Here is an 8,619-nt window from a genome sequence, read left to right on the forward strand (position 1 = left end):
CCACTGATTTTGCGAAGTGGGGGATGACGTGACCCCAGGGATGCTGCAGTGGTCATAAGTGCGAAGAAGGTCATAAGTCACTTGTTTTTTAGTGCCACGGTAACGTCGGTCCGTAAAGGGATGGTTGTAAATTGAGGACTTCCTGTATTGACGTAGCTTTTTTTACCACCCAGATTCCAAGGCATGCAGGTAATCCTCAGCGTAACGACCGCAGTCGTACCCAAGATTTATGTCCTTAAGTGAGACATTTGTTAAATACGTTTCGCCCCATTTTACGACCTTCCGTGCCATCGTTGTTAAGTGAACCACTGCAGTTGTTCAGCCAGTAACACGGTTGTTAAACGAATCTGGCTTCCCCATGGAGTTTGCTTGTCCGAAGGTCGCAAAAGGGGATCACGCAATCCCAGGACATTGAGACCGTCATAAGACGAGTCAGTTGCCAAGCATCCGAATCTTGATCATGTGACCCTGGGGACACTGCAACGGTCCTAAGAGTGAAAAATGGTTGTAACTCGCTTTTTTCAGTGCCATCGTAACTTTGAACAGTCACTAAACAAACAATTGTAACTTGAGGACTAATCTGTATTTTATTCCTTTAGAATTGTTTGTTTTGCAGCCCGGATACGCTGGTTTATAATCATAACAAAGTTTTGACTGACTGGAGCACCTTAAAAAACTTTTCCAAAGTAATTTGTGTTCCAGGGAGAGCTGGGCCCATCCTAGATCCTGGAAATGCCTTTGCAAGTCATTTATAATCTTTGCAGCTAGTCCTGATGAGGTTAGCTAGTTGGGTCATGAAACGTCTGCAAGAAAACCCAGCTCAGACAGTAACAAGGACTTCACAATTGTTATTCACCACTCTTCCTCCTCTTCCTCCTCCTCCTCCTCCTCCCTTCAACAAACCCCACTCCCTTCTACAGTAGTACTGATGATGTTAGCTAGTTGGGTCATGAAACATCTGCAAGAAAACAACCCAGCTCAGACAGTAACAAGGACTTCACAATTGTCATTCACTACTCTTCCTCCTCCTCTTCCTCCTCCTCCTCTTCCTCCTCCTCCTCCTCCCTTCCACAAACCCCACTCCCTTCTACAGTAGTACTGATGATGCTACGTAATTGGATCATGAAATGTCTGCAAGAAAACCCAGCTCAGACAGCAACAAGGACTTCACAGTTTTCATCCACTCCTCCTCCTTCTCTTCTCCTTCTCTCCTCCTCCTCCTCCTCCTCCTCCTCCTCCTCCCTACTTCCCTCCCGCACACCACAACTGGCTGGGGCAGGGGTGGGCAACCTTGGCTCTTTTATGACTTGTGGACTTCAACTCCCAGAATTCCTCAGCCAGCATGGCTCAGCTTGGAAACCTCTCCCTTTCCCCTCAGCATGGCTGGCTCAGGAATTCTGGGAGTTGAAGTCCACTAGTCAAAAAGAGCCCAGGTTGCCTACCCCTGGGCTGGGGAATTCTGGGAGTTGAAGTCCACCCATCTTAAAGTTGCTGAGATCGAGAAACACTGTCCTAAACTACACTTAATTTACTTCTCAGTGTTCCTTCTCATCCTAAATCTGGAGTCGGTCCGCGTTAAGCTCTTCCTCCGCCATCTTTGGTCTTCCTGCTGGTCCCTAGAGGTCTCTCCGCCCGGCCCATTGGTGGCCTCCAGAGGAGAAACAGAATTCTCCATTTTCAGATTGTAAAAATTGTCGCTGGGACTTTCTTAACGTGCAAAATTTCTCTTCCAGATTCACAACGGCCCTCCGCACAGCTCCAACTTCGGGTACGCTTACGCCAAAAGGATGATCGATGTGCAGAACAGGTAGGTCTCACCTGGTCATCCCTGGGAGACAAGGCTAGGTCAGGTTAGGAGAGGGGTAGGCAACCTTGGCTCTTTTATGACTCGTGGACTTCAACTCCCAGAATTCCTGAGCCAGCCTAGCTCAGCTTGGAAACCTCTCCCTTTCCCCTCAGCATGGCTGGCTCAGGAATTCTGGGAGTTGAAGTCCACCAGTCATAAAAGAGCCAAGGTTGCCTACCCCTGCCCCATACCATTACAGACAAGTGGCTGTCCAGTCTCTTCTTAAAAACCTTCCCGTGTTGGAGCATTCACAACTTCTGGTGGCAAGCCGTTCCACTGGCTAATTGTCCTCACTGTTAGGAAGTTTCTTCTTTAGTTCTAGGTTGCCTCTCTCTTTGGTTAGTTTCCATTCAAGTGTGGTCATAATTCAAGGACTGTCTGTACAGGGAACCCTCCAGATATGACTGTTCACTTAGTGACCATTTGAAGTTATGATGTTCCCCCCCCTCCCCAAAAGACTACTTACAACCTCGATGCAAAGTTTTGACAGCCGCCCGCCTCTCCCAGCCTTGCGGTCACACACATTTGAGTGTTTGGCAATTTAAAGCTGTTTGCAAAGTCGTGTCATCTTGTAACCATGATTTGCAATGTTCTGGCTTGTAGCAAGAAGCGCCTATTTGTCAAGATATTGATTTAACAGCTAACCAGCTTATATAATGTAAGATATAAGATGAAATGATGGGAATGACTCAGCAGGGTCTGTATCTCTTTAAGAGCCAGCAGGGTCTGAGTCTCTTTAAGAGCCATTGTATAAAGGGAAGGCTCTGCTGATGTGTTCTCTCTCTTCTGTTTCCTGCTGTAACTGTGGTTTGTTGGATCCTGCTGTATCAGCACATGTATGTATATTCCAGGTGTATGATATTATAGATAGTGTAAGATAAACCATCATTTAATACAGACCACTATTTACTATGTTTATTACTGGGTTATCTCGCGCAATAAGGCTATGCTCTGACACTATTTTTGGACAATAGGTGTACTTAACGACTGCTGAGCTCACTTAACGACCGCCGTAGAAAAAGGGTCACAAAATAAGATTGGTCATGCGATGACTCGCTTAACGACCGGCCTGACCTACGACCATAATGCCAGGTTCAATTATGGTCGTAGGTCAAGGATCACCTAATTCTGTGCCATTCAGCACCCCAGGTGTTCTGCCAGGTGTTCCCAATTTCCTTTTCTTCCGCCAGGGCCTACTTCGAACAGCATGGATGCCACTTCACTGCCGCCATCCCGACGAACATCTTTGGGCCTCACGACAACTTCAGCATCGAGAATGGACACGTCCTGCCGGGCCTGATCCACAAAGTGTACCTGGCCAAGAGTGAGTGAGAGAGAGAGAGCAGGAAGGTGATGGGTGTGTCTGTGTGTGTGTCCCTTGCCCTGCCCTCTAACACAAAACCATTTGGGAGATCCAGTTTGGTCTAGTGGTTAAAGCACCAAGGTAGAAACCAGGAGACGGTGAGTTCTAGTCCCATCTTAAGCATGAAAACCTGCTGGGCAACGTTGGGAAATGGTGAGTTCTAGTCCCGCCTTAAACAGGAAAACTGACTGGGTGGTTCTGGGTCAATCACCAGGAGACGGTGAGTTCTAGTCCAGCCTTAGGCATGAAAACCAGCTGGGTGACTTTGGGCCAATCACCAGGAAATGGTGAGTTCTAGTTCCGCCTTAAGCATGAAAACCAGCTGGGTGACTTTGGGCCAATCACCAGGTGACTGTGAGTTCTAGTCCCCCTTAGGCATGAAAACCGGCTGGGTGACTTTGGGTCAATCACCAGGTGACTGTGAGTTCTAGTCCCGCTTTAGGCATGAAAGCTAGTTGGGTGACTTTAGACGAATCACCAGGTGACTGAGTTCTAGTCCCCCTTAGGCATGAAAACCAGCTGGGTGACTTTGGGCCAATCACCAGGTGACTGTGAGTTCTAGTCCCCCTTAGGCATAAAAACCGGCTGGGTGACTTTAAGCCAATGAGTAGGAAATTTTCTTAGTCCCTCCTTCTGCATTAAAACTGTCTGGCTGACTTTAAGGCAGTCCCTCTCCCTCAACCCAACCCACCTCACAGGGTTGCTGTTTGGGGTAAAACAGCAAAAGGACGTGTGTGTTGGATATAACCGCCACCTTGTGTTATTTGTAAAAAAAATAAAAGTTGAGATGCAAATAAAAAAAATTCTCTGTACTCTAGAAAGAGTACAGAGAAGACCAACAAAGATGATTAGGGGACTGGAGGCTAAAGCATACAAGGAACGGCTGCTGGAATTGGGTATGTCTAGTTTAATGAAGAGAAGGACCAGGGGGGACAGGATAGCAGTGTTCTAGTATCTCAGGGGCTGCCCCAAAGAAGAGGGAGTCAAGCTATTCTCCAAAGCGCCTGAAGGCAGGACAAGAAGCAACGGGTGGAAACTAATCAAGGAGAGAAGCAACCTAGAACTAAGGAGAAACTTCCTGACAGTGAGAACAATTAGCCAGTGGAACAACCTGCCTCCAGAAGCGTTGAATGCGCCAACACTGGAAGTTTTTAAGAAGAGACTGGACAGCCATTTGTCCGAAATGGTCTAGGGTTTCCTGCCTGAGCAGGGGGTTGGACTAGATGACCTCCAAGGTCCCTTCCAACTTTATCATCATCATCATCATCATCATCATCATCATCATCATCATCACCACCACCACCACCACCACCATTATTATTATTATTATTATTATTATTATTATTATTATTATTATTATTATTATTATTATTATTAAAATAACTGAACAACAGAATTGGAAGGGACCTCGGAGGTNTTCCAGTATCTCAGGGGCTGCCCCAAAGAAGAGGGAGTCAAGCTATTCTCCAAAGCGCCTGAAGGCAGGACAAGAAGCAACGGATGAAAACTAATCAAGGAGAGAAGCAACCTGGAACCAAGGAGAAACTTCCTGACAGTGAGAACAATTAACCAATGGAACCACCTGCCTCCAGAAGCGGTGAATGCTCCAACACTGGAAGTTTTTAAGAAGAGACTGGACAGCCATTTGTCTGAAATGGTATAGGGTTTCCTGCCTGAGCAGGGGGTTGGACTAGATGACCTCCAAGGTCCCTTCCAACTTTATCATCATCATCATCATCATCATCATCATCACCACCACCACCACCACCACCACCACCATTATTATTATTATTATTATTATTATTATTATTATTATTATTATTATTATTATTATTACTACTATTATTATTATTATTATTAAAATAACTGAACAACAGAATTGGAAGGGACCTCGGAGGTCTTCTAGTTCAACCCCCTGCTCAAGCAGTAAAGGAAAATAAATAAATAAATGCAGAGCATCGTGATTTGGCTCAATGGGAGACCTGGCAGGGGAGGGGTGCCTTTAACAGAGGGGCTCCTGCCGTATTCCCACCATCTCTAGTTTAAGAGAAGGAAAGAGAGCCCGACAAAGGAACCATCGAGGGCTCCTTCTGGCTCCTTCCCCCCTCCCTTCCTCTGGGCAATCGAGGATCATAAATAAATCAAATAAATCTGAGCGATGTGGCTGCAGGTCAGACTCCTGGCAGACACTCCGTCTGAGCTAGAATCCTGGCTCCGAACAAGCCAAGATTGCCGGCGCATCTGCTAAGCATTTTCGCCTCCCTCTGCTCTCGTTCCTGGGCTGAATCCCACAGACGCTGCTGGGGCTGCCAGAAACCTCGTGGTGCTGCATTTTGATGCGAGGTTAGGCTGCGCAGGCTTTGAAATTGGGGCAGGGGGAAGCGACCCCTCTCGGCTGTCCCTACAACGGCCCAGAGGGGCGTGGGAGAAAAATAACGACTCTGAAGTCCAAGCAGTCCTCGGCTTACAACCGTTCATTTCGCGACCGTTCGGAGTTACAACGGTGTCGAAAAAAGCGACTTGGGCACCTTTTTTTCACACAACCGTCGCAGCCTCCCCGCGGTCATGTGATCAAAATTCAGACGCTTGGCCCCTGACTCGTATTTACGATGGCTGCATCGCCCGGGGTCACGTGATCCCCTTTGGTGATCTGACAAGCAAAGTCAAAGGGAGGAAGCCGGTGTGAAAAACCGTGTGAAAAATTTAAGAACCGCAGTGATTGACTTAAGAACTGTGGCAAAAATGGTCATTTTTTTTCAGCGCCGTTGTAACTTGGAACGGTCACTAAGCAAACTCTTGTAAGCTGAGGACTACTTGTGCTAAATAAGAAAATTAAATGTTGAGACTCTGGAAAGAGTACAGAGAAGAGCAATAAAGATGATTAGGGGACTGGAGGCTAAAACATATAAGGAACGGTTGCTGGAATTGGGTATGTCTAGTTTAACGAAGAGAAGGATGAGGGGGGACATGATAGCAGTGTTCCAGGGGCTGCCCCAAAGAAGAGGGAGTCAGGCTATTCTCCAAAGCCCCTGAAGGCAGGACAAGAAGCAACGGATGGAAACTGATCAAGGAGACAAATAACCTAGAACTAAGGAGAAACTTCCTGACACTGAGAACAATTAACCAGTGGAACCACCTGCCTCCAGAAGCGGTGAATGCTCCAACACTGGAAGTTTCTAAGAAGAGACTGGACAGCCATTTGTCCGAAATGGTATAGGGTTTCCTGCCTGAGCAGGGGGTTGGACTAGATGACCTCCAAGGTCCCTTCCAATATTATTATTATTATTATTATTATTATTATTATTATTATTATTATTATTATTATTATTATTATTATTATTATTATTATTATTATTATTATTATTATGTCAAAGGGAGGAAGCCCAATTCACTTAGCAACCATGTGAAAAAATTTAACAACCGCAGTGATTGACTTAAGAACTGTGGCAAAAATGGTCATCTTTTTTTCAGCGCCGTTGTAACTTGGAACGGTCACTAAGCAAACTCTTGTAAGCTGAGGACTACTTTTGTTAAATAAGAAAGTTAAATTGGCATCAAAGGAGGTTTTATGGAAATGAGCTGCAGGGGGAAGGCGGACATTTCCCGCAGGAAGAATTGAGGAAGGCAGGAGATGCTGTATCTGACGGTGAACTTTCTCCGTGCTTTTCCTCCAGAGAACGGCACTGACGTCACCGTCTGGGGGACGGGAAAGCCTCGGAGGCAGTTCATTTACTCTCTGGTAAGCCTAATCGCCCCGCTGCACGTTGGGGAACGGAGGCAGAAATTCAAGTTCAATCTGAGGGTGGGCAACGCGAAAGTTGACTTCAAACGGTGCCACGAGAGTTTTAGACGCAGCTTGCCCCCAACCAACAACTGCAACGGAGCCTCCCCATTGCTGTCGTTTTGTCAAGCGCCAGGGAAATTTAACGAAGTTTAACGAAGAGAAGGACGAGGGGGGACATGATAGCAGTGTTCCAATATCTCAGGGGCTGCCCCAAAGAAGAGGGAGTCAAGCTATTCTCCAAAGCGCCTGAAGGCAGGACAAGAAGCAACGGATGGAGACTCATCAAGGAGAGAAGCAACCTACAACTAAGGAGAAACTTCCCGACAGTTAGAACAATTAACCAGTGGAACAATCTGCCTCTAGAAGCGGTGAATGCTCCAACACTGGAAGTTTTTAAGAAGAGACTGGACAGCCATTTGTCCGAAATGGTATAGGGTTTCCTGCCTGCCTGAGCAGGGGGTTGGACTAGATGACCTCCAAGGTCCCTTCCAACGTTGTTATTATTATTATTATTATTATTATTATTATTATTATTATTATTATTAAATTGGGAGATTCGGGCAGTTCGAATGTGTATAAAGATTTATGTTAGCTTAAGCTCTTTCATTTGTGGCTTGGTGGCCTGACTGGGTGGATGGGAGAGGGGAACCACGCCAGCGCAATTAGCAACACAACTGAATTTCCTACTGTTTGTAGGTAGCATCCCATGGACACCATACCGCATTTTACGATAGCTTTGTGGAAAACTGACACTTCCAGTGTCAGACAAATACTATTTCGGGCAAATGGCTGTCCAGTCTCTTCTTAAAAACTTCCAGTGTTGGAACATTCACCGCTTCTGGAGGCAGGTTGTTCCACTGGTTAATTGTTCTCACTGTCAGGAAGTTTCTCCTTAGTTCTAGGTTGCTTCTCTCCTTGATGAGTTTCCATCCGTTGCTTCTTGTCCTGCCTTCAGGCGCTTTGGAGAACAGCTTGACTCCCTCTTCTTTGGGGCAGCCCCTGAGATACTGGAACACTGCTATCATGTCCCTTCTGTCCCTTTTGGCGCGGAGAAGAAACCCGAGGGAGCCGAGACCTGGATGCGTTTTTGCTGAAAACAGGAAGTGTCAGTTTCCCACAAAGCTATCACAAAATGCGGTGTGGTGTCCACGGGATGCTACAAAGAGCGGCTAATTACCTGAACGTTGCTCACACGAGCGCAGAGGGGGCCCAACTGCATTTGAATCTGGGTCACCAGTGCTCCTTTTGGGGTTGGTCGTAACTTGGAACGGTCGCTAAGCAATCTGTCGTACGTCGAGGACTATTACCAGTATTACCAGTTTCTTCTCTTGGGCCTTTCAGGACCTGGCTCGGTTGTTCGTGTGGGTCTTAAGGGAGTACAGTGAAATAGAACCCATCATCCTGTCAGGTAGGTGCCCCTGCGTTCCGAACACGGGAGGTTCGGTCTGGAGCCTCTCCTTGTTGAAAAAAATAAATAATAATAATAAATCAGATTTTGTTTTTGTGACGACCCATCTGCTGCCTCTCTTGCTTACTGTTTCTCGCCTGCTGCTTGTGCAAAGAGAGCTGTGCGTGCTTGCGCGTGCGCCTGCTGTTCACACAGAACCACGACTTCTTGCCCGCCCC

The 8,619-nt window shown here is 46.7% G+C and overlaps 1 protein-coding gene across 1 annotated transcript in view; it reads left to right on the top strand.

The window, feature by feature from the left end:
- Nucleotides 1-8,619, top strand: part of LOC107297610 (GDP-L-fucose synthase-like) — a 16,490-nt gene that overhangs the window by 4,997 nt on the left and 2,874 nt on the right. The window contains exons 2-5 of the mRNA XM_015826974.1: nucleotides 1,734-1,807; nucleotides 3,037-3,170; nucleotides 6,884-6,948; nucleotides 8,335-8,401. Coding sequence (XP_015682460.1) covers nucleotides 1,734-1,807; nucleotides 3,037-3,170; nucleotides 6,884-6,948; nucleotides 8,335-8,401 — 340 coding nt within the window. The remainder of the gene's footprint in view (nucleotides 1-1,733; nucleotides 1,808-3,036; nucleotides 3,171-6,883; nucleotides 6,949-8,334; nucleotides 8,402-8,619) is intronic.

Source organism: Protobothrops mucrosquamatus, unplaced genomic scaffold, assembly GCF_001527695.2.
Source record: "Protobothrops mucrosquamatus isolate PMUCROS unplaced genomic scaffold, P.Mucros_1.0 scaffold3412, whole genome shotgun sequence".
In the NCBI taxonomy this organism is placed as follows: Eukaryota; Metazoa; Chordata; class Lepidosauria; order Squamata; family Viperidae; genus Protobothrops; species Protobothrops mucrosquamatus.